Source organism: Populus nigra, chromosome 3, assembly GCF_951802175.1.
Source record: "Populus nigra chromosome 3, ddPopNigr1.1, whole genome shotgun sequence".
Taxonomy (NCBI): Eukaryota; Viridiplantae; Streptophyta; class Magnoliopsida; order Malpighiales; family Salicaceae; genus Populus; species Populus nigra.
In genome coordinates, this window is record NC_084854.1 from 16,217,600 (window position 1) to 16,242,296 (window position 24,697).

The 24,697-nt window shown below is 34.9% G+C and overlaps 3 protein-coding genes across 7 annotated transcripts; 2 read left to right on the forward strand and 1 right to left on the reverse strand.

Annotated features, from left to right (window-relative positions):
- Positions 1 to 1,208: 1,208 nt before the first annotated feature.
- LOC133689350 (probable DNA helicase MCM8) lies at positions 1,209 to 9,334 on the reverse strand. 2 transcript variants are annotated; one of them, XM_062109180.1, is made up of 17 exons: positions 8,990 to 9,334; positions 8,393 to 8,533; positions 8,189 to 8,306; positions 7,876 to 8,098; positions 7,585 to 7,748; positions 6,145 to 6,408; positions 5,620 to 5,715; positions 5,318 to 5,470; positions 4,243 to 4,313; positions 4,034 to 4,152; positions 3,663 to 3,792; positions 3,209 to 3,260; positions 2,888 to 3,041; positions 2,622 to 2,796; positions 1,953 to 2,123; positions 1,755 to 1,868; positions 1,209 to 1,494 (listed from the first exon to the last, which is right to left on the reverse strand). In XM_062109180.1, exons 1-17 carry the CDS (start codon positions 9,182 to 9,184, stop codon positions 1,450 to 1,452), a joined length of 2,385 nt encoding a protein of 794 aa, XP_061965164.1. In that variant the 5' UTR covers positions 9,185 to 9,334; the 3' UTR covers positions 1,209 to 1,449. The 2 variants fall into 2 exon arrangements, with proteins under 2 accessions (XP_061965164.1, XP_061965165.1); XM_062109181.1 differs by having other exon boundaries at positions 9,010 to 9,147.
- Positions 9,335 to 9,490: 156 nt separating this feature from the next.
- On the forward strand, positions 9,491 to 13,365 carry LOC133689349 (PWWP domain-containing protein 5). Its single transcript, XM_062109179.1, has 3 exons — positions 9,491 to 9,622; positions 9,775 to 11,690; positions 12,000 to 13,365. The coding sequence occupies exons 2-3, from the start codon at positions 9,788 to 9,790 to the stop codon at positions 12,851 to 12,853; spliced, it is 2,757 nt and encodes a 918-aa protein (XP_061965163.1). The 5' UTR covers positions 9,491 to 9,622; positions 9,775 to 9,787; the 3' UTR covers positions 12,854 to 13,365.
- Positions 13,366 to 16,616: 3,251 nt separating this feature from the next.
- Positions 16,617 to 23,597, forward strand: LOC133688340 (uncharacterized). Of its 4 annotated transcripts, XM_062107799.1 has the most exons (10): positions 16,617 to 16,842; positions 17,254 to 17,448; positions 17,525 to 17,782; positions 18,490 to 18,566; positions 18,658 to 18,726; positions 20,233 to 20,398; positions 20,476 to 21,134; positions 21,372 to 22,763; positions 22,839 to 23,002; positions 23,277 to 23,597. In XM_062107799.1, exons 1-9 carry the CDS (start codon positions 16,722 to 16,724, stop codon positions 22,983 to 22,985), a joined length of 3,084 nt encoding a protein of 1,027 aa, XP_061963783.1. In that variant the 5' UTR covers positions 16,617 to 16,721; the 3' UTR covers positions 22,986 to 23,002; positions 23,277 to 23,597. The 4 variants fall into 4 exon arrangements, with proteins under 4 accessions (XP_061963783.1, XP_061963781.1, XP_061963780.1 ...); XM_062107797.1 differs by having other exon boundaries at positions 21,372 to 23,002; positions 23,174 to 23,597; XM_062107796.1 differs by having other exon boundaries at positions 21,372 to 23,002.
- The last annotated feature ends 1,100 nt before the right edge of the window (positions 23,598 to 24,697 follow it).

The window sequence follows — 24,697 nt, forward strand, 5'->3', positions numbered from 1 at the left end:
CGATGCCATCTGTTAAATATTACCTCAGACCCTAGCATTATCAACAAATTTTCCAGGAAATGCATGTGAGTTGGTGATTGTTTGACCTTTATACGTTTTTACGAGGATGGGCATGTGATCAACTGGTAGCTTTTGTATTTGTGCGCACCTAATTTGGCTAAAGAAGAAAAAAAAAGGGTTTGCTTTTTTATGAAAAGGTATGTTTTAGTTGAAGTTTAGAACTTCTCGTGTTTTTCTTCCCTTGAAAAACAAGCAAGCTAACAACTCTCTGTGTGCAAATAGAAAACAATGAACCTAATTTCTTTCACTTCTTTCACTATGGAGTGGAAAATCTTTTTTGTTACCATGCTTTTTGTTATCATTCAAGCATTTTATATTTTAATTATTGATTTTTTTTTAACTTTATCCTTAAATATTATATTTATTAGAATTTGAGTTTGATAATTTATTTCAATTAACTTGATGTAAAGTTCTCGTTCTTATAATCTTGATTATGATGTTAAATTAATGTTGTGTTTGGCATAATAAAATTCATTTTTATTATTTATAAATAATTGAAATTGCAAGGACCATATCAAATGATGTACCAAAAAATACAGCCTCTTTTTATTTACTCACTCACTCTACGTGAGACACGGGTTTTAAAATAGGTCTCTAATTTTTTTTATTTTTCCATTTTGATCCCTTTTATGTTAGAATTTTTATTTTCAATTCAAAACTTCATTTTATTTCCATTCCAATCCCTAGATTTAAGAGATCAAGTTGTTGTTCTATCATCATACGACGACAACAAAATGAGTTGTTTTGGTGTCAATAAACTCCATTAGATGAGAGAAATTCCATCAAAGTATTTTTGAGCTTTTATCTTGCTAGGAAAAAAAAAATCATGGAGGAGAAAGAATTTTTTTCCAATTTGATTTTATATTTTTTAATTAATTTAGAGGTGTTTTGTAACATCGTAGATATTTAACAATCCTTTGAGCCTTCGGCTCAAGGGAAAACAGGGAATTTGTTTTTATATATTTGATACTATTGACTTTATATTACCATTTAGACTAACAACATTCATGTTAATTTTTAAATTCATTCTAATAAACTTTATGTCCAATTTCTAACAGAATTTCAGTAGAATTTTCTCTACATAAATCTCTAATAAATTCTAATAAACTATACCACTGAATTATTAGTTATTAGCTATTTCAAATCTGTTCAGAGAAGGGAATTTAGATTTCCTGCTTTTAAACCCATAAAACAACATGGCATTCTTTTGCATATCTAGAATCAAGAGTTTCACGCTTTAACTAGACATAGTCGCATGAGCTTATGGTCGGTTGTATAGCAGGCACCGAGTGAAGTTCATAACGATGTCCCTGCTCTATGTGGTAGAGTAACAAAGAAAACTCCCAGTTCCAGTGAAAAATCAAAATTTGTTCGGTTTCTTTAAGAAACTTACCCCCTTGATGATTGACTCCGGGAGTAAGAAGATGTTAGCACCTGCACCAATATGATGGCTAATCAGAAGTTGCTGATTTCTTACGGACACTAACATGTGCTTAAAGGGTAACCTATCATGGCTCTGGTGCTTTAGAAAGTAGCCATTCATGCAGTAAGAAGGTTAGCATAATTGTTAGGGTTCACGTCCCTTTTTACTTTGGTTACTGGAAACAGAAATGCAAAATCGTTGAACCTTCTGGGTTCTGACTATTACCAAGTTATTGTGATTCTGAGTCCTCAGAACTGTCATATTATAGTACCTGAAATGTCTTCGGTCCCTTCTTGAGTAGATAACCAGCACTGTTTAAGTTATCCACAAATGTGTCGATATCTGGAACTCTTAGGCCAATTCTGTCTGCTAAACTGTATATTTCCTGAAATAAAACAACACATGTTTGCATGAATTTTATAGGAAACAAATCTTTGTTAGAAATGGAAGAAAAAACGATTGTCCATACAGAAATTGAAAAGGTATCTTTTCGCTGCAACTCTGACTGCCTATTGAGGGCACTTAGAAACCGTTTCGCTTCTTTTTGTTGACTCATCCCCCCACTTCGACCAAAATCGACAACGCCGTGCTCATCTACATATTTATCATATAGGGATTCTTTCATTATTTCAACCACATCCTGCAAGGCATATGCTAAAAATGAAAAATCGATCCAAAATTCATGAAATAGTTGTGACTAAAAACTACAATTGTCTTAAACTTAAAACAAACCAAGTACTGGTCGAGTGCAAAGCTTTAAGTCCTTTAGATAGCACTGTTATCCACATTATTTTCAAATAAACAGGTTCTGGTCAACATTTTAGGGCTTGAGAACACATCTAAAGCGGCAGAGGTAAGAAAATTAGGGCTTCATGACAAAGTGTAACAATATTTTTGTCTTCCATTTGAGCAAACTCTGCTATGTTTTGAAGGAGTTTCGGGCTCTAAATCGGATTTATTGCTTTTGTCTATTTCAAGATTTATGTGAAGGTCCCTCAAACAGCAGCATGGTCATGTAGAACTCTGCAAAGGCCCTTTGCTAACTTCAACAAGTACCAAACAGTTCACTGGTCTAAAGTTTAAACTCAACTAGAAAAATGGTGTTAAAAAAGAACTCGTAATATCAACCAAAACTGACCGTTGCATCTTGGGCCGTTACTTCTTCTCTCAACTCTAGCCGAGCTCGAGCTTCAGCCAGCCTCACCAAACTTTCCAGTTGCCTTGCTGTTATTGGTGTACAATCAGCTGATGTATTGTGGTCTCTAAGCTGCAAATAGAACTTCTGTAGTATTTCTGCTGCTGGTTTTGACATCCTATGTCAACAAAATCAAATAAGTTTGCATTTGTAGTTGCAAACTAGAGAATATATGAAATCTCTCAGTTTAGAGATCACAAAAAAACCACCTAGGAAAGACATAAGTTCTAGCATAAGCAATATATTTGCGAAGAAGTGGACCAGGTAATGGAGCAAAATCAGCATCCTTCTTTGGGTCCAGTCTCAACCGTGAAACCAAGGATCCATTTCTTACACTCATATCTATGCTTCCATGCAGTGATGCTGCATTTTTGCATGATCAGAAGGCATAACTTGTTAGAATATAAAACTCCACTTTGGTAAAATAGATTCATCGGTGGGAAGAAGCACTACCTTACTCAGTGCCCCCCCCCCCCCCCCCCCAAAGCACCACCAAGTGAAATAAGGAGAAAAAGAAATAGGAAGGCTACCTGTCCGTAACTTTTTGGCTGCTGGTGAATATTCTCCATATCCAGCATGAAGCTGCAATAGAGACGCTTTTGAGTCTGTCATATCATTAAATGCATACGAACTCAAAGATTATCTTTTTAATCTGGCCCTGGAGACGGTGATAGTTTTAACAAGCAATATTTTCCATTGTTTGAAAAACAATATAATTACATGCCAAGAGCATATGATTTACGCTGCAATTAAAATGCTGAAAGAGTAATAAAAATACATGCTTATTCACTTCTAACACGTCTCATATCAAAACTCTTCAAATTGATCTCATTTCCATGACATTTGTGCTCAGACAGAGAGTAGTAGACAACAGATGGTCTGTTGGCACAACTTTTAATGATACAGAACAGACTCACCTTGAATGCCATAGCATGTTTTCAATGCAAAAGAATGCACTACCATATGCCAGACAGGATAACTTACTGATATGATGTGATCTGAGACTCTTTTATCCAACACTTCATCAGGTTTGTCAAGTAATATGAAAACCAAATCAAACCGTGAGAGAAGAGCAGCACTCATTTTCAAGTTCTCATTCACTGTCTTTGCACGGCTGCAATATAGATTTCAGATGTAATCAACATATCCATGTGAGAAAGCTATAGTATGCAGGCATCTATATGATTACCATCCAGCAAGATTAAAAAACTAGGGATGTATTAAGAACAGAAAATGCCTAATCTTTGAAGTGTCATATTTTTGCCATAACAAAGAACATTTTCTTAAATATTATAGCTTAAAGATGCATGGTCAAAACAAAGCATTACCATAGATGAAAATTTATAAAGTATTACTTGTAATGACCACCAACAGGATTTGCTGCTGCTAAAACAGAAGTTCGTGCTGATAAACTTGCAAGGAGACCAGCCTTAGCAACAGAGACACATTGCTGCTCCATAGCTTCTAGAAGAGACTGGTAAAATGGCAAACCCAATATAATTCTAATCTGGTCTTTGAGATCAATGTGATCAAATCCAAAAACTGGTAAGTGGTCAGCACAAACCTGATGCTCTGCAGACATTTTATCAAATTCATCAATACAACAGAGTCCACTGTCTGCGAGCACCATTGCCCCTGTTTAAAGATACAATTGTTTCGTGATTTGTCACTGAATAATAACTAACGGCAAAGATAGTGAAGAAATCTTTGGTCGCCATGCATACCTAATATATGAACAATGCAGATACAATGAAACTCATAATTCTTTATATGAATTACTTACTTCCAACGTTTAGCTTCATGGTTCAATTACAGCCACAATAATAGCATTCATTTCATTGCACTGCATTATAAGGAATTCCTAGTACTTGGATATTTTGAGTTTTGAAGGGTTCCTCTATATTTTAAACCACTTATGTAACAATGGAAATAAAAAATTTCCAAGGCAATGCCAACAATTTAAAGAGAAATCACTCTTCAATCAGTTTCCTTCATAATCACCAAGGCTGTATTTGTTAGGATTGTTAGGAGGGATGGTTGGGACAATGGATGAGGGGGGATAGATGAGGTAAATTCCTTATTTGGCACCATGAACTGAGACCAAACGAAGGAAAGGAAAAATCCGTCCTCATTTGTGATCTACAATCTGTCCAATTTGGGCAAATTGGCTTCCATCTTTGCCCTCCTTGCTAGCCAAACAACTAGATGGATGAGTTAACATCCATCCTCCCACTTTACCATATCCATCCTTCCACATTCCATCTTTTCAACCAGAAAAACACCAAATGTACCTTACACCCCCACCCCCCCCAAAAAAAAAAGGATCTCACAGCCGAAGACTACATAGGTCAATATCATTTTGAACCATACAAAGTTCCAGGACACAAATTTACTTAACCTGTAGATCCTATGTCTCATCTTATATAAATAAACGCTGCAAAAAAAAAAAAAGAATAATAATTCAATTTCTAGAAATTTGTTGTTCGTTACTACCTCTCAAGTGCAACCGCACATGGTCAGATTTCAATGGTAAATCATGATCCTGATGATATGTAAATCATAGATTTTTCACAATCATAAAGCTGCAAATTAGGCAATCAATACATCATAATTTGATCAGTTAAGAAGCAATCAACTACCAGCCTCAAAAGCATAGTCACTTGTCTTGGCATCCTTGACCACAGCTACAGTGAGCCCAGCATTAGTTGTAGCGTTGCCACACACATAAATGCCACGTGGACAAACAGCTGCTGCTGCTTGCAGTAATTGACTCTTGCCTAGTCCAGGATCACCTAAAAATGAGAATTAATGTTTGTCAAGTCCATCCTCCCTTCCTGTGCATCCCCCTATTTGCAAAGATGTTTTGCATTCTAATCTAGATTTTGTCTAAGCTCTAAAGGATGAATTTCTGTAATATAAACTGATAAAATTAGAAGCATACCAACAATTATAACATGGATGTCTCCTCTGACAGGGACCTTATTCGGATCCATTGAATGCTTCCGGACACCTCCAAACAGTGCTAATGTTATCCCCGCTTTTAAGGGAAAAAGAAATTAGAAGTATACTTAACTTTGTTGTTGAATTTAAAAACAATGATTAGGAACCAATCAAATTTACTACCTGAAAAAACTAGGTGGTTCATACTTAGAGACTGCAAGGAATTGCATTATTCAAGACTCGATAGCAGATTTTACAGAAAAGGATACCATTTAAAAAAACTAGTATTGGAGAACAGAAACAGTGGAATATCAGAAACTTTAAAGATAAATACAGCAAATTTACAAGTGATTTAGAAAGTTGTTTTATTTTTCCAGCACAAGCACAAAGATTGGGAAATAGGAGTGAAGACCTTCACACAGCACATTCTACATTTCCCAAAAACAGAACAGATGCTGGAGACACTGGTGAAAATGAATCAGAATAAAATTAGGGGGTCACTTTAACACACAAAAGTTTGAAATACCTTTAACAAGCTCGTGTCCATAGATAGACGGACATATTGACTGAAGTATTTGCCGGAAGATATCTGAACCATGTTCTTCTGAGAACTTCACAATAAATTCCAGATCTCGTGGAGAGAATGAGAACAGATCAGACAGTTCTGTAGCTCTTGCATTACATTTGGAATCTTGCAAATTGTCAGATGTAGATTGCAACTTCGAGTTTTTTATAGAGACCACTTCTAGATACAAATAATAAAATCCTTGATTTTTGTTTTTTGATTTTCCTGAAAGTATTAAGGCTTGCAGAAGGCTATATTAGCAACTGGAAATAGTTTCAGTTAAGTGCACTAGAGTTAAATACTCATGTATCAATCATAAAGAATTATGCATACACACGTGAATAGACTGTAAAATGAAGCAATGCTGCAGCATAAATCACTACGGTCAACCAGTGTTCTAATCTCAATTTGCGTATCTTTATGCTTTCCACCAGTGCAAATCTTCAGAGAAATGTTATGATCCTAAAAATCTCAAGAAAATTCTTAAGCTTAAGCTAATAAGGAAATGATATAGTCTTGTTATTGAAACAGCTATATGATAGTGTAACAAAATAGAAAAAAGAGTTCCATGTAACATTGTAGGATTGCTTTAGCAGAGATCTACTGATCACATTTTATAACTTTGTTTAGGGACTGCACATAGAAACAGTTTTCTTGGAACTGATACCATCTTAATGGTGTAATCTATCCATAACTCTGTCATGAAAATAGGAGAAATAATTATCTTTTCCAAAAACAGAAAGTGGGTCGTGGTCTAGAAATTTGAGTGTTCAATCAAATATCAAAACTTGTGAGCATCTCTTTTGATCAGTGGAACATCAGTTCTCCTGTATATAAATTAAACAGATGGTGATGGCTAAGCAGTATCACACGAAATAGCAATTTTATTTTTGATGAAGCTCAAAAACTGTAAATAGAAACAGCCACTATTTAGTTTCTACAGTTCTCATCGTTTTGGATTCTCTGTTTACTGGTACATGTAATTCCTGTAGTCACTCATATGTCAGAAAAGGAAGCCTATAATTTCTTCATGAACTTCATAGAGTGAATATATATATAACAACAGCTAAAGTGGTTGCGTTAGGACCGATAATAGAGATGCAAATCATGCCACCAAATGCATATCATGTCCAAGAGGGTATGCATTCTTTCCAGTGGTTTAGAATCTTCTTTATTTTTTAGGCATCCTCTCGGCAATTTTTTTGTTATGATATAATGCACATAAGATGTTTTTTATGAAAAGGCACTAAGATTGGTGCTCACTCCGGTGCTTATAGCTTTGTGAATCTAAATCACCATCTCGTCATTAACCACAAAGTATCAACAATGATCATGCACAATTCCATGTATGATGATGGAATACAGTGGCACATGGGTGTCAAAGAAATCCTTTTATCATACCTCCTCCTGTATCCAAATAGCTATTGAATGTTTTTATAATGCCAGTGACAGTCACCACATCTCCAGGGATGCATGCATCAACAAGATCTTCAGTCAATTCGCATTCCACTGTTCGTGGCACCCGTCCTTCTTCATGATCTTCAGATCTTAGTAATTCCTGTAGCCTGATGAAGACCACATGTTTTGAGTGGGAAAAAAAAAACAAAGACAGCAACATATTCTTCATTTTAAAGGGACAAAGGAAATCCTTCAAGGGATAAATTGAAGTATACTTTGCATCACTGCGCTTACCTTATTTTTTGAAAATCTATGGCTCTAGCAGAAGATCTAATTGGATTGAAAGTTCTGCTCTTGCACCCATTTAAAGAGCAAACAGTTGGAGGTGAAAATTTTCCATCAGGAAATATACGTGAAATGCTGTATTTGCACTTCGCACAGTTGAAATTCATTTGTACCACTAGTGGCCTCACATTGCTAACTTTAACCACACTCCCCCGCACAGATACAAGCTTGTCTGTCATGTCACCAAATGATATGCCATTCATATATTTCCTCATCCAATTCTGGGGGCCAAAAAAAAATGCATACGTAAAATTAAACTTACCAATATATGCTGCTTTAAGGTTCTTCAAAGCAATCATAGATTCAGGGTAGTTGTGAAGACGGATGTTTATCTTCATGCCATCATCTAAGAAGTTGTCCTCGCATTTGCTCAAAAACACCTATTCCAATTCATTAATAAATTTCCTTGAACCAAAAAAAAATTGAAAGAAACCTCCAAGCATTATCCACTACTGTCAGTGTGTACCTTGTGAACTGCAGCCCCCATGCACGAGAGAGCTACTTTAGGTTTCTCTTCTAAAGTTGCATAGAATTCCTCAAGTTCACGTATATTTTGAAATTGTTGAAAATCAAAAGACAAATAGTACGCTCCATTTTTATCCTTTACCTGTTCACGTAATTCAAACATCAAATTCCTAAATTTACTGATAATCCATAAACAAATCCGACCACTGCAACTCAAAAACCTAACGAGAGGTTCAAACTTATATAATAGACAAAAAACAAACATTTCAAACTAGCTAAGAATGTCATAACAAAAACATAAGCAGCAGCCTGAAAAAGTAAAAACATGATTTTCTTCCTCATTTTTCTTTTATTTAAATCATTTAAATATTAAATTAATCGCAATAAACCTCCCTTTTTCACTTAACTAGTCACCATCATTCTATAATATGTGCCTATGTCCTTACAATTAATGAACGCCTTCTACGATTCTATAAAGAAATTAATAATTAAACAGCTTTTAGATTTCCAATTTCCAGGAAGCCAAAGCTAGTTCAAGAACAATTTCTCATAATATAGTGCTAATTATACAAATCAAAGGAAAGACATAGAGAGAGACCTGAGAAGCGAGATCCTCACCAGGAGGAGTACTGCTAAAGAAGTGAATGAGATGACTAGTGAGCATCAGCTTTTCTTCGTCGACAGCCAACTCGTTTGAAGGGCAGTATGTGGCCAATATGTTAACGACGTCGTCGCTTGCGTAGTGGTGGTGTTGCTTCTTTCTGCTCGCGCTCTCTCCATGTGTTCCGTACATCGCCGATCGGTAAGAGAACCGACCGTTGTTCTCCGCCGATAAAATGTGTTATGTGTGCGAAAATTCTCCTCTCGTTTTGGCGGGATACAGAGAAGGGAAACGAAACGAAACAAAGTGGGCTTGTGGTCATGGGTTATTTATCAGGCCAATGCAATTTTTGGCAGATGGCTTACACGTGGAGGGCCGATAAGCCAGCAGCATCCCTCCTGGTCTATGACTAGCCACCAGAAACGAAACAGGTTTTAAAAACAGACCGTCTGATGTCCTCCACGTGTCAAGTCTAAACAATAAACAGTGCCCAAGATAAAATAGCCCGTCAGGTTACCAAAAAGTCAGGCCCCTCGCCTTACTCTTCGATATTTCTTTTTTCCTTCTCCACCCCTCTCTCTATGTAACAAACTACACAAGCTCACAAAGCTGAAAGAGAGTGACAAAAAGGTACTTGTTTCTCTTCTTCTTCTCCTTCTTCTTCTTCTTCTTCCCAACCTATTCTTTTGGGTTCATTTATGTGTTAAAAGCTGAATTCTTGTTCATTTCTATTCATTAGGTTTTCTATAAATAATGAAATGGTTTGGTTATGCTATTGCTAGGGTTTATTGTTAAATGTCTGCCAATCTTGACAGCATCGACTTAAACTCCGACGTACTTTCCGGTGAACCAGAAAACGATATTAAGGGGTTTAATAATGTCTCTGAAGTAAGGACTAAGGTGGGTTTATCTTCTGATGCGGAAGCCCTAATAGACTCTGGTAAGAATGGTGAGGGTCAGAAGCAGGAGGCTGTAATAGATCAAGTTCAGGACTTTAAAGGGGATTATGACTTGAAGGAGGTTGCTGGTGGTGGGATAGGCAGGGAGGGAAAGATGGATTCTGCTGATAAAAGTGTTGATTTGGAAGGGGAAAATGGGTCTGGAAGTGGTGTTGATGATGGCTCTGCACAAGAAGTAGAAGTAGCTGAAACAACTGTAGCACACTCAAGAAAAGTAGAGGGAGAAAGTTCATTTAAAATCGAGGAGGAAGTGAAGGAGGGGGGTTGTGGCGTAGCAAGTTCTAGTTCAGTCGGTGAGGATGATAACCAAGTGAAAAGTGCTGATGTGAAAGTGAAAGTAGACAATGCGAATGACTTATCGCCTCACAAAGAACCTGGAAATGTTTCACCAAAGATTAGTTCTGAAGCTGTTGAGAGTCAGGTCATGGAAATCGATGATGAACGAGGTAAGGACTCTGAGTCTGAAAATGAGGATGCCGCTGCTTTTGATGAAGGGGTTTTGCAGGAAAATGAGAACCTTGAGTCCAACGAGTCAAATCTTGTTGTGGATGTGGTCGCAGATGGGAATGCTACAGGTGATGTTAATACAAAAATGGCTTCCAAAGAAGTAGGATTGAGTGTTGGTGATCTGGTATGGGGTAAAGTGAGGAGCCATCCCTGGTGGCCCGGGCAAGTTTTTGGTCGTAGTGATGCGTCAAAGAAGGCTAAGAAGTATTTTAAAAAGAATTGTTATTTAATAGCATACTTTGGGGATCAAACTTTTGCTTGGAATGAGGTGTCAAAGATAAAGCCCTTTCGATGCAACTTCTCACTATTGGAGAAACAGAGCAATTTGGAGGATTTTCATGATGCTGTTCATTGTGCTTTGGATGAGGTTTCTAGACGGGTAGAGTTTGGGTTGGCTTGTCCATGCATGCCTGGGTATAGCAAGATAAAAACTCAGATAATTGTCAATCCTGGAATCCGGGAAGAATCTTGTAGAAGAGATGGTGGGGATAGTTTCTCAAATGCTGCTTGTTTTGAACCCCCAAAACTTATTGAGTATGTGAAAGAATTAGGCCAATTGCTGTTAGGTGGAATTAACATATTGGAGTTTGTAACAGCACGATCCCAATTGTTGGTATTCAATCGTTGGAAGGGTTATTCTCACCTGCCTGAATTCCAAATCCTTGGTGAACTGCTAGAGAGTGATGCAGAGATTTCACAATCAGCAGAAGTTAAACATGGCAATGAAATGGTTGAAAATACTGCAACCAAGGTTAAAGATGAGTCTGTATCCTCTGGAAAGGAGAAGCCAAAAAGTGCAGATCACTCTTCACGCAAGCGAAAGCACATTTCTGGGGATAAGGAACATCCAAGCAAGAAAGAAAAAAGTTTGGCTGACCTTATTGCTGAAAGGCGCTCATCAGCTGCTAAAGCTAAATGTAGTTTGGATGGTGAAGCTACTGGCAAGACGACTACATCATCCTCTGGTAAGAAAAGGAAGGCTGTTAAATCTATTTCTGATGATTCAATGATGAAACAAAGCAAAAGTCCTTCCTCATCAGGGGTTGATAATGGTTCCTCGCAGCCTAAGAAAACCTATAGAGTTGGAGAAAGTATCCTCAGGGTTGCAAGCCAACTGAATGGATCGACTCCTATACTCAAATCTGTTAATGGAAAATCTGTTAATACAACTTCTCGTAAAAATGCAAAGAAGACTAAGAGCCAGGAGAAGTCTACCTCTGGAAAGAGTAAAGGTAAAATGCTGTTTTCAAGAATGAATGATTCTGATGGGGAATGATTTTTAAGATATTTTTCATGGGAAATTTAGAGATTATATAATAGTTTCTTGTATTGTATTTCTTTATGGGAAAATCCAGTCGTTTTAGGCTATTATAAATTTAGTGGTACTTTGGGTCTTATTCTGTTTAGAACTTTATAATCTTTCCTAAATTATTGATAATTGAATTTCGGCTATCTTTCTTCTCCCTTACTGCGTCTACTCCTCTGGCTCTTTCTCCCCCTCTCATCCCTGATTTCTCTATTCCTATCTTTGTCCACATCAGCTTCGCCTGATGAGTTGATGTCACAGCTTTGCTTGGTTGCCAGAGATCCTATGAAGGGATGCAACTTCCTGAAATCTGTAGTTAGTTTCTTTGTGAAATTCAGGAATTCAGTTTGCATTAATCCACTCAATTCACAGCAGCATGTACAGTCCTCCCTGGAACATATTTCTGGTGGTGATGTTGGAGAATTATCAACCATAGTAGAAACTCGAACTACTGATTTAGAGCATATGAAAGATTCTCATTGGACTGACAAGATGACTCAAAGCAATCCTAAAGGTCAATCATCTCATGAGAATAAGAATGAAGCAAGAGAAATTCCAGAGGAGACTCCAACCAAAGACGGCATTCCGACCTTCAGAAAACAATCAGCTGTTCAGTTGGAACCCAATTTGGAGTGTGAACTACACATTGCTGGTGGAATTCTTGATTTGGGAGCAGGCAAGCCCATAGATCACTTGGAAGGGAAGCGTAATGATGATTCCTCCCCATGTCCAACAGCTTTGATTCTAAACTTCACAGACTTGGATGCAGTTCCTTCAGAGACAAATTTGAACAGGATATTCAGCCGTTTTGGACCTTTAAAGGAAACGGAGACTCAGGTGCTGAAGAAGAGCAAACGTGCTAAGGTGGTTTTCTGCAGAAGCGCTGATGCAGAAACAGCCTTCAGCAGTGCTGGGAAATACAGTGTCTTCGGACCTTCACTTGTCAGCTACCGCCTCAAGTATATTACTTCCACAAATTGTAAATCTTCTCCTAATGCAACAAAGCGCAGCGAAAAAGATGCATCATCTACGGAGGGAATAGCAATTGATGCTTCAAGCTCCCACTCCCTTGAAGCAGATCCAAAGTAATTTTGGGTATTCATACCACGAACATGAATGTAGTTCTTAGTGCTTTCTTCAACCCCCCCCCCCCCCCCCCGGTCCTTCTTTTCCCTTTTTTACTATCTCATATTGGATCTGATAGGCGACACCACTAGTCGGAGTAAATACAGTTCGAATGCTAAAATTAGGCTGAACGGTGATGGAGGCACTACTAAGGAAGTTACGAGGAAGTATAGTGATATGATTGGTCCATCTTGCTTACTTTTCAGTTTCCTTGTAGAAAGAGAGAGAGTTTTCATTCAGTTAGGTTGCATCTCCATTTTTATCATGCTTTCTAGTTTCTTGAAAGAGTGACGGGGGGGCAATTAGTAGCCATCGGTTCATGCACTATAGTCATTAGCCATGAACTTATGTTTTTGATGTTGAGAAAAAAAAAAAGGAGAGAGGCTAATCTGTCATATTCTGATCACAAAAATACCGATCATGTATTGATAGGTTCATCTTGGAGAGTAAAGTTTAATAAATGAGTTTTTTTCTTTCGAATATGTCATAAAAAAAAGTACATTGTGGCTCATAAAATTGTTTTTTAATTCAATTGGATTTTGGGGTTTTTAATGGATTAAAAGATATTTTGGAATTGAAAATAAATTTATTGTGATTTCTATAATATTTATGAAGGTCTTTTTTAATGACAAACGAGTGAAAAATTAAGGGTTTAAAAATTTGAATTATCTCTTGTAGTTGGAGTTTGATGGGTTGTTTTGTATTGTGGTAGTTTTTGTAGTTATGATTTGAAAAAATTATTTACAAAAGGTATTTTTAGTTGAGGTTGGTTTGGTATTTATATATGCTTGGTTAAAATTATGATTGAAATTGAGGTTGAACAAAAAGTAGTTTAATGTGTTTGGTTAAAAGAATGTTTTTTAAATTGAGGTTATAAAATAATATATATATATATATATTGATGATTTTAAATTTAAATATTGTAAATTTAACTACTGTTATTACATCATGAAATAAATAATATTTATATCAAATATTTTTTATTATTCCATTAAACTATCTACAATTTTATCACGTACGAAATCCATCCAACAAAGACAAAAATTTCCTTGGTTTCTTAAGTGCGCAACAACATCAGGAACAAAATTGAGATTGCGATTAAATTCTGCAAATGATACGTCATCAAGCAATCCCCTTCTTATTTTTTGAATAAAACATAATTAAAAATAAAAATAAAAATTGAATTTTTTTAACTAAATCAAACCTGATTTAATGCATTTAACTTTAAACCGGACCCGGTCCGGCCGGAATAGTAAAAAGTGACTCTATTATTCACTGCATCTGCAGGTTTGCAGAAAGCGGTGAGAGTTGTTTTTCACAAACCTATGAATTTATTTAAATTTAAGTGAATAGTAAATTGTGGTTATGTATTACCGAACAACAAATATATATTGTTTTATTTAAAAAGTTGCTGTAGCCACGTAAACAAATAACGACTTAGAAAAAGACATATCAGTTGCATAAGCAAGCAATGCATCATTTGTTTTATTAGAAAAATTAAGTGAACAACATTTCATGTTATCTATCCATTTAAAAAAAATTGAGACCGACGGTCCTAACCTTTTACTATATACTTGTCTGAGTTTTTTTTCTAAGATCAAATGCACGGGTTTGTTCTTCTAAGGTCATGCATACCTAGTCTTTTTATGAAATATCTCATTTAACATTTTTTTTCCCTTTTTATATCTTGAAAAAAATATATCTTTAAACAAATTTATTAAAATAAATATTTAATTATACTGTTGTTAGAGCATCTCTAATAAAAAATATTATTTTAAAGAGATAAATTAATAAAAAAATATTTTAAATAATATAAATATAGCTTTTTTTACCATGCATATTCCAATGAAAAAAAACCATTTGAAAAGCCAATTTTATTAGAGTGGAATAAATAAGTGTTTTATTTATTTTAATGATTTTGATGTTATTTTTTTTTCCACATGACTAAATTTAATTAGTTTATTCTTTTGTTGTCCTCACTTTATTAGTTTTGATTTTTTTAAAAGATATGTATGAATAATATTTATAGGAAAGAAAATGTATTTTAACATTTTATTTATTTGATTTTCTTATTGGAGTATGAAAAAATAATTAAAATATTAATTCTTTATTTTTAGATATCCTTTTAGCTTCTCAGATGCTCTTAAACAATGGATGAAATGGAAAGATTTTCACCAAGCGATGCAGAACAAATGGATTGCACTCAAATGGAAACAATGAATGTGGGGCCCAGTAAACACATGTCTCGGATTAATATAAACGGACAAACACGTACGAGAAATATATAAGAAAACAGTCCAGCATGCGTCATTAATACTTTAATTTCTAAAAAAAAATGAAGTTAGAAAAAGGAGAAGTAGAACTTTATGTTCAAATATATTTGACATTCTTGTAATGGAGTTCTACTCCAATATTCCAAGAAAAATAGAAAAATGAACTTGGAAAATTGAAGTTTGAGTTCAAGCACATTATTTTTACAGATGGAAAAATGAAAAAGTATTCTCTCAATTTTTTCATCACGAAGCTTTTTCAAACTTTTCTCCGGAAATATTTGAAAATATATTTATAATTATTTTTTATTTGAAAATATATTAAAATAATATATTTTTTAAAAATTATTTTTGATATCATCATATCAAAATAAAAAAAATATTAATTTAAAATAAAAAAAAATAAATATTTTTAAAATAACTTTTGAAACGTAAAACTCTTCATCTTGAATAGTTTTTAGTTTTTCATCTTTTTCCAAGTTAAAAAAAAACATGAACAATATATATTTTAAAATTATTTTTTTATATAAAATTATTTTTTGCATCAAATACAAAAACAAGAATACGCATTTAATATTAAATATTAAAATTATTTTCTTGTTGTGCTCTTGAATATTCTCCACTACCAGAACTTGTATTTAGACAACTAAGCAATTCTTTTAAAAAGGAAAAAAGATTTCAAACTTATTTTTTTATACAACTAATATAAAGATTATTTTTAGCAATATAACTTTTTTATAATAATTTTAATTTTATTAAAGTAAAATTAATTTTACAATTATATTATCGTGAATATAAAATATTAAGATAATTATTATAAATTATTGTTTTGATTTTTCATGAAAAACAATTGAATCTAATGTATTTTTTATTTTCAATAAATAAACATATTTTTTTATATTTTATTAAAAAAATAAAAAAATAAAATTAAAAATGAAAAGGAAAATAATTATGTTGATGAATATATCTGCTTTTAAATTGGTTCTTTTGATGATATATATATATATATATATATATATATATATATATATATATATATATATATTGTCAAATCACAACATGTATCATATCCTAGAAAATTTTATGATTCTCATCTGTAACTATTGTACATAAAAAGAATTTTTTTAAAAAATCGATAGTAAAAATAATTCTTATATGAAATAGGAATCAATAATTACAAAAATAATGCCCGCCCTTCCATTTTAATTTTTGTGTTTAAAAATATTTTTGAAAATTATGATTTTTTTAAAATTAAATTTTATATAATTTTAAATTATTTGGATATATTGATGTAAAAAAATTTAATAAATAAATATAATATTATTTTAATAAATTTTTAAATAAAAACGACCTCACTTCAAACTACTTTTTACTAAGCACTGATTATTTTATTTTTTTAAACCGGCCGCTTCTCTAGAAATTCAAAAATCAATCTCCCCCCCCCCCCCCCCCTCCCTCTCCCCCCTACGGTCTACTTTTCTACCTCAGAAATCTCTCGCACCCTAAGCCCTAAATTCAGAATCAATAAATAACTTTTTTTTCCCAGTTAGAACCTCATCGCAATGAATGAATCAGAGCAAAATTTCAGCCTCGAAGAAAAAACGCTAAGCCTTATTGATGTCTCCTTTGAAGACGATTGCCTTTATAACTCACCTTCCCACGACTTCCATGTCCGATTCTCAGGTCATCTTTTTAACAATCATCTAATTATTTCTTCTTTTTTTCTTCTTTTTACCTTGATTAAGCTGATTTTAGTCCTGCAAACGAGCTTCAATTTAAATATGTCTGTCGCGACGTGGAGGTAAGTGATCTTGTTGTTTTATTTTTATTCTTGAAATTGCGAATTTTAGGTTTTTTTTTAGTATCATGTTTTTTTTACTTGCTTAGTCTCTATATTTTCTTTAATCATAACAAAATAGATTTAAAATTGAGCATTTGTGGGTGATTAATGATGATAGATTTGTGTCTAAATCCATTAACATGTAATGGAGTAGCCCAATTAAATTGCAGATTAAGAACAAAATACTAGTTGCAGAATTCAATTTATGTTTGATCATCCACGGCGCAAATAATCTGTTAGCTCTAAATGTGCAGATACTAAGATAGGGGCCGAAAATAACTTGGGTTTTGCGGAAGCCAACAATACGCAATCCGTGCTGGCCTCCTTTGACGGGGGAGAACTAGGACCTGATCCTATTAAATCAATGGAACCAGAAAGGGTGAAAAAGAATACAAAGTATAACTTGCGCAAAAGCTTAGCTTGGAACAGTGCTTTCTTCACAAGTGCAGGTTTAGTTTCATTTCATGAAATTTGAAGATTTTCATTCATTCATTTGGTAAGTAACGCATTTTCTGGTGTAAGCAGGTGTTCTGGAACCGGAGGAGTTGTCTAGCATGATTGGATGCGAGAAACATATGTTACCCGGGATTGAAGAGGATATCCATACATCTAGTGATTCTATATCTACATTAGCGAGTGACAATTTGACCTTGGTGAATCTTGAGGAGGCTGACTTGTTTGGAGATATAAGAGCTTCAATCCAGCGATCCACTAAAGGGCCTGGTATGGAAAATTCAAGTAGCAAAGTGGGTTCTCCAATAACAGAAAGCAAAACCATCCGATGTAAGTCTGCATTTACTACTACACTTGGCCCGGAACAATTAAAACACTGCATCTAATTCATATCTTCTAACTCATGCAACCGTGATTCCTCTATCACCATTATAATTGATTGTTCCGTCTAAGTCTAGTAAACTATTACTTAGTCCATCAATAATACAACCACATAGCTAATTGTGTTCCTTTATCCATTTATTACCTCCTCCGACACTATTATACTGTCCTGACAAATTCTATCTCAGATACAACGTGCTAATCCCATTCAGCTGGTTCACTCTGACAGTCTAAAATGACATTTTTCAATGTCAAAAAATTTAAAATCTCCAGGTCACCTTGATTCTATCTAAGATGGGCATAATGCTCGGGTTTGCCAAGGGGACCAGGTGAAAAGAAAACATGCATTTCATGCTTCTAGATATAGTTGCTGGACTAATTCCCTTACAGAAAAGATGGTGCAGTTGTGTTTGATATACCCTGTAGGATGTTAAGATGCCATCCTCTTCCCTCTTGCATGTGTGCGCATGTTTGGATCTTGCAGAATATTTTCCGTTGTTTATTTGCTGTGAAAAATCTTTGTCCAAGTTCAGACCGATTAGGCTAGCATGTTCCCCAGTAACCTTGAAGATTTTGGCTTGAAAATTTCAATTAACTCATTATGATTGCATGTTTTTGTTAGCTCATCTTTAAACTAATAGAACTGTTCCTTTCAGCTTCGGAGAAAGTGGATGTTGCTTCTCGAAATAGGGTACCAGCTTCGGAGAAAGTGGATATCGCTTCTCGAAATAAGGTAACTTCAACAGCTAGAACTGTAATTCACTTAATTGTCTTTATTGTAAAGAACTTTGTACATTTTGATGCTTTATTATTGTAAATTTCAGCTAAAGGCCAAAGCTGCTCCCAACAAGCCAAATGCAATCATGGAAGGAACAGAGAAGACCGCAAAGCAGGTCTGTCTGTCCACAAACTTCATTGCATGCATTTACTTGATATTTGGCATATGTTTTGTTAATTATGCTGCTGTGTGGAAAGGAATCGATGTCAGTTATCCTGGCATTTAACTGGAAGTAGACATTGTTCATTTGATCTAGATATTAATTAATTAACAATTATTAACATTAACATTAAAAATTAAAAAAAAAAACTAAAATGTGGCTAATTTGCAGTATCTACATTCATAAAATACTATTCCTAGTGTAGTATTTTGTGGTTTCTTTTTCTTTTTTCTATTTTCACCCTTCAACTTCTCAATATATTTTTTCAATTTCTATTTTAGGAATTATGTTTTGTTATTTTTTTTATTGAGTTATATATTAGTTTCATGAATTTAATATTTTTTGTATATCAACCTTTAATATTAAATATTGTGGAAGTAGGACTTTGAATTTTTTTTAATTTGTTTTTTATGAATATATCATAATATCATGATTCGGGTTTAACAAGTTAACATGGGTTTACTTGGGATACTTTTCTTTGGGCCTCTTTTTATAATTTTTATGATTTTTTATGGGGTTATCCTGATATCATGACATTTGTCGTGGGTTTGACAAGTTGACTCGATTTATTTTTTTGTCTATTTTTAATTCATTTTTTTTAATTTTAGGTTCTTTGACAATTTGACTTCATTATTTTTTTCAATATATTTTTTGTGGAGTTATCATGATCTCATGGATATAATTTTTTTTTTCTTCTCGATTTCAATCTTCAACATTGAATCTGTTGGAAATAGAGTTTTTAAATTTTTTAAATTTATTTTTTATAGGGTTATCCCGGCCTTATAATCTAAGTTGTAGATTTAACAAATTAGTTCGAGTTGACTTAGGTTATATTTTGTCTTTTTTTATTTATTTTTTTCTCGATTTTATTTTTTCAACATCAGATATTGAGAATTGGGTTTTGTAATTTTGTAATTTATTTTTTATGTTGTTATCTTGATTTTATGACTCGGGTTGTTGGTTTGACAAGTTAACCTATGTCTTTTTTTTGTTTGTTTTTTATTCTAATATTTTTTTTTTAATTTCATCCTTCAACATTAGGTTGATTAGAAATTGTTTTTTATAATTTATTTTGATTTGTTTTTATAAGGTTATTACGATTTCATAACCTAGGTTGTAAATTTTATAAGTTAATCCAGATTGATCTAACATGATAATGTTCTAATATTTAAAAAAAATATCATTTAAAATGTCACTGCATTAATATTTTGAAAAACTATCATCCAATATATATTATATTTTGTATTTGTGATTATTATTTTTTTATTAGAAAACAAGAACACGTGGATATTTTTCTTTACATTAAAAATTGATCTGCACCCTAGCGCCGGTCGTTAATCTAGTGCTGTCTGTGTTATTTGGCATGCTATTTGTATACGTAAGGAGGGGAAAAAACATTTAAATATCACGAAATGGACCTGATTTCGGTTATGGTTAACCAACATTATTCCGTCAATACAGTCTGTTCCTATAAATGGAGAGTCAAAATCTCTTTATAGGCCGCCCAAGATAGTTGGCAGAGTTGTTCCCATTTTAGCACCAGCCACTAAGAGAGCTTCCTTGGGTGCCAACCGTGTCAAAGTGGAAAGGGCCAAGGATAATCCAGAAAATGCAAAAAAAATAGCTGGTAAATTCATCCCTGATTTCTTATGATTCCTTTTGATGCGGAAAATCTGGACTGCTGATGTAAACGTTATTGTGCAGGTAGAGGGGCAAAAGTACCTGCTTTGAGTGGTCCCAGAAATGCTGTGCCTAGGCCGACATTGCCTGTTAAATCTTCTTTGCGATCTTCATCAGCAATGAAGACTGCGCTAACAGCTTCTTCCTCTATCGATAGTTCTGGAAGCTTGTCATCAGACTGTAGCAGTAAATATTCATTAAATTCTGTGAGAAGAGAAAATGACTCCAGAACTGGCAATCATTCTTCCTCTGGTTCAAATGTCAGAACCACATTGAAATTCCCATCAAGAAATAAAAACCAGTCAGCATGTTCTCATCTCTCACCTTATTTGAAATCTGTCGCCAAGCTCTCTTCCAGCATATCACCTGCTAGCTCTATCAGTGAATGGTCTTCGGCATCATTATCACCGATTTCTACCCTTAATAAAATGTCTAACAGTTCAAGATCTAGCTTTGACATTAGCTCTTGCAAAGATGCTTCTGGGGACAGTGATGCCTCCCAAGTTTTGGATTCTCAAAACCATTTAAATGACGAAAACTCTGTTGGGCCTGGTACCCAAGTGGGATTGCTGGGTGAGAGTGTAAAGAAAGCTCCTACAGGAAGTAGTTCAGTTCTCCATCCAGATTCGGTTAAACCCTCAGGCCTTCGTTTGCCATCACCCAAAATTGGTTTCTTTGACGGGGTCAGTTCTGAGTTTCCTTTCATAAGCATTTTAGACTAATTGGTTTGTGATTTTTCCAAGGGAAAGGAGACAAAAAGGTCATCACTTATAATGCCTAGGATAACCATCATTACAAAATGTTGTTTTCTTGAAATTTAAGCTAGTAAAACGCCTCCCTTGTTCTTGATCATTGTTCTTCCAATTTGCATTTTTTCAGGGAATTGTTATATACCCACATGTGATTTGTCAATTATGCAGGCGAGACCAGCTGCACGAACTCCAAATAGAAGCAAGCAATCTCATACAGCTATGCCCAGTGGCTTGTCTGGATTTAGGGCAGGAAGTGTTAGTCCAAGTGGAGGGTCAAAAAATGCAAAGCTTGGAAAGCTTCAGCCTGCTAGAACAGCGCTTCGGGGTACCAAAATTAGTGATCAGGCAGCTGCCATGGGCATGAAATCTAAATCTCCCTCACCTCTGCAGGAATCCTCAAATGCAGCACCAAGGGCCTCCAGTGCTTTGAAAAACGAGAAACACAGTGCTAGCAAATCTCTAAAAGCTCAGAACAGAAAGTCATTTCAAGGTGAAAGAAAAAGTAATTTGAAGGCAGAGAAAATTGGCTCAGAAGAATGTGGCACGTCTCTGAAGGATACAGATAGTGGTTTTACTGAAGGGAATGGGAATGCCTGTTTTTTTATGGATAAAAACGAGACAGAGAGCAAGAGTGATGCTCCTGGAAAAGATACTGAGATTACTCTCGGCAATGGATTGCATGATCAGACTACCGGCTTGAGTTCTATTCCCAAGGCTGAAAGTATGACCTCATTAGAGAAAGTAGGTGAAGATGTGGTATGTAGCCAGAATTATATCAAGAGTAGTTTGCCTTCTCTTCACGGCACTAATGAGAAGAAAAAAGCTTCTACTGAAGATCAAGTTGATGGTTTGACCAAACAAATTGGAGCTGTAGATTTTTATAATGAGTTGCACAAAGAAGCCATAGGTGATTCTCTTGCCCTTTCTCAAGATGATGTCGGTAGAGTTGCTTCTGGTATTCAGGAGGAATTCAAACAGTTGTCAAAGCCTACTTGCTCCCCAAATCCTGCTATGGCATCAAAAATCGTGGAAGCAGAGAAGGCAGAGGCAGGAATTGAGAAAGCTTCTGTTGAAGACCAAGTTGATGGTTTGACCAAACAAATTGGAGCTGTAGATTTTCATCTTGAGATGCACAAAGAAGCTGTTGGTGATTCTCTCTGTCTTTCTCAAGATGATGTCAGCAGAGTTGATTCTGGTACTCAGGAGGAATTCAAAGAATTGCCAAAGCCTACTTGCTCTCCAGTTCCTGCAATTGCATCATCAATGGTGGAAGCGGAGAAAGAAGAGGCAGGAATTCATAAAGCTACCGCTGAAGACCAAGTTGATGGTTCGACCAAACTTGGTGATTTTCTTTCACTTTCTCAAGATGTCAGAAGAGTTGATTCTCATGTTCGGGAGCAATTCAAAGAGTTGTCAAAGCCTTCTTGCTCCCACACTCCTGTTATAGCATCAACAATGGTGGAAGCAGAGAAGGCAGAAGCAGGAATTAAAGAGGCTTCTGTTGAAGACCCAATTGATGGTTTGATCAAACAAATTGGAGCCTTAGATATCCATCCCAAGGTGCACAAAGAAGTTGTGGGTGATTCTCTTTCCCTTTCTAAAGATCATGTCAGCAGAGTTAATTCTTGTATTCAGGAGGAATTCAAAGAGTTGTTGAAGCCCGCATGCTCTCCCACTCCAGCTATGGCATCAACAACAGTGGGAGGACAGATGGCAGAGGCAGCCACCTTGCTAAATCCAGCAACCACACATGGAAAATCTGAAGATGGTGAAACATCCTAGCAGTAAATTTCTCAAAGGTACTACATGAAATGTGGATCAAATATGTCATCATTGTATTGTGCCATACTCTTTCAACTTGATGAAAGTATTAAATCTTAGATCATCAGTAATTATTATTAAGGTCGTTCTTTAAGTTTCCTGGAGTTCTACTTGATGCCAGATTGATCTTGTCTCACAATGAATCGCAGGCAGGTGTTTACATGGATACAATTCTTAATTTACCATCTTATTAGCTGCTTCGCTGCCATGTTTGAGAAGGATCTGACAGCTTCACTCCATGTTTCTTGTTAGGGTTTCCTGTTGGATGTAAATTGTGCAAGTGTGTGCAATTCAGACTTACAGGTTCAAACATGCGATAACGGGAGGACAGAGATCTTGTTGTTCGAATGTGCATTTTATGCCCACATGTCCATTTTTATATCACTGATAATTCATTTGTTTTTTCTATCTTTTTTCCCTAGTTTTTGTCTAAAATTTTTGCAGCAACCTCTGGGGCTGTACATGTTAATGGTCAGTGCTTGTAGCAGCTATATTTCCTTCTATTGACTCTTGTATATTAAACACGACTCCAAGACAAGAAAAGTGGAAACTAATGCAGAATGATGTTTTTTATGAGCTCGCGTAATTGTCAATTGCATCTATCAGTATTCGATCACGCTGATCACACAGAAATTGACGTTCGATCTATTTGTAAGCCCCACACTTTTTTTTTTTTAATGGTTCTTCAACACCGGAACGTACTCCGGAGGATAGGGCTCAAGGCCTGGAAAGTGGAAACGGAAATGGCCTAATTGCCGCAGGGTCCCGAAAGGGTCCAAACTCCAAACTCATTCTTTTTCCACTAACTTTATGTTTTCAGTCCACTTCTTCTCTACGAAGCACTGAATATTTCAAAATTCACGTATGGCCGCTGCTTTTCTTATCAGAAACACGATTTTTCAAATAAAAACTCGGAAAATATTTACACCGTAGTTGCACATATATTTACATCTATTTTCTTGACATAAATAGTTAATATTTATATGAGAATTATTGATTCCAATGAGATGGTCCACCATGCTAAGATCCTCTCTTAAATTCATGCTGGTCAATCAAAGAATATCAATTTATATATTAGAAACTGTTGGCGGTTGCAAATCATTGATTTTATAAACACATAAGCTATTTAAAGGTTGAAGAAGATATGCGGAAGAGAAATAACTTTAGTATTTATGACTTCCCGAATAGAATGACAATCCACTTCAATATGTTTAATACGCTCATGGAAAACAGGATTTGTAGCAACCTTAATAACATTCGTGTTGTCGGCATAAAGAGGAGTAAGATTAGTTTGTGAAAATCCAATGACAAATCCACTTCGATATCAAGGAATGAACAAAAAAAATACAACAACCTATGACAAATCAACGGGTATCAAGACATGTCCATTTAACATTAATACATGCAATAAAAAAACAAAAGAACCATTTGGGGAAAATATACCATGACTAAAAAAGTCAATGAGATATTGAATGATGTCACGAACAACCACCAAATATAAATGACATGGAGATTTCATAAATTGACTGATTTGTTAAACTGTAAAAGAGATATCAGGCCAAGTAATGGTAAGATAATTCAAGCTGCCAACTTATTGCCAAAATAAAGTAGAATCAAGAAGAAGATACTTCTCTCCATAATAAAACTTTACATTTATCTCCAGAAGAGTATCC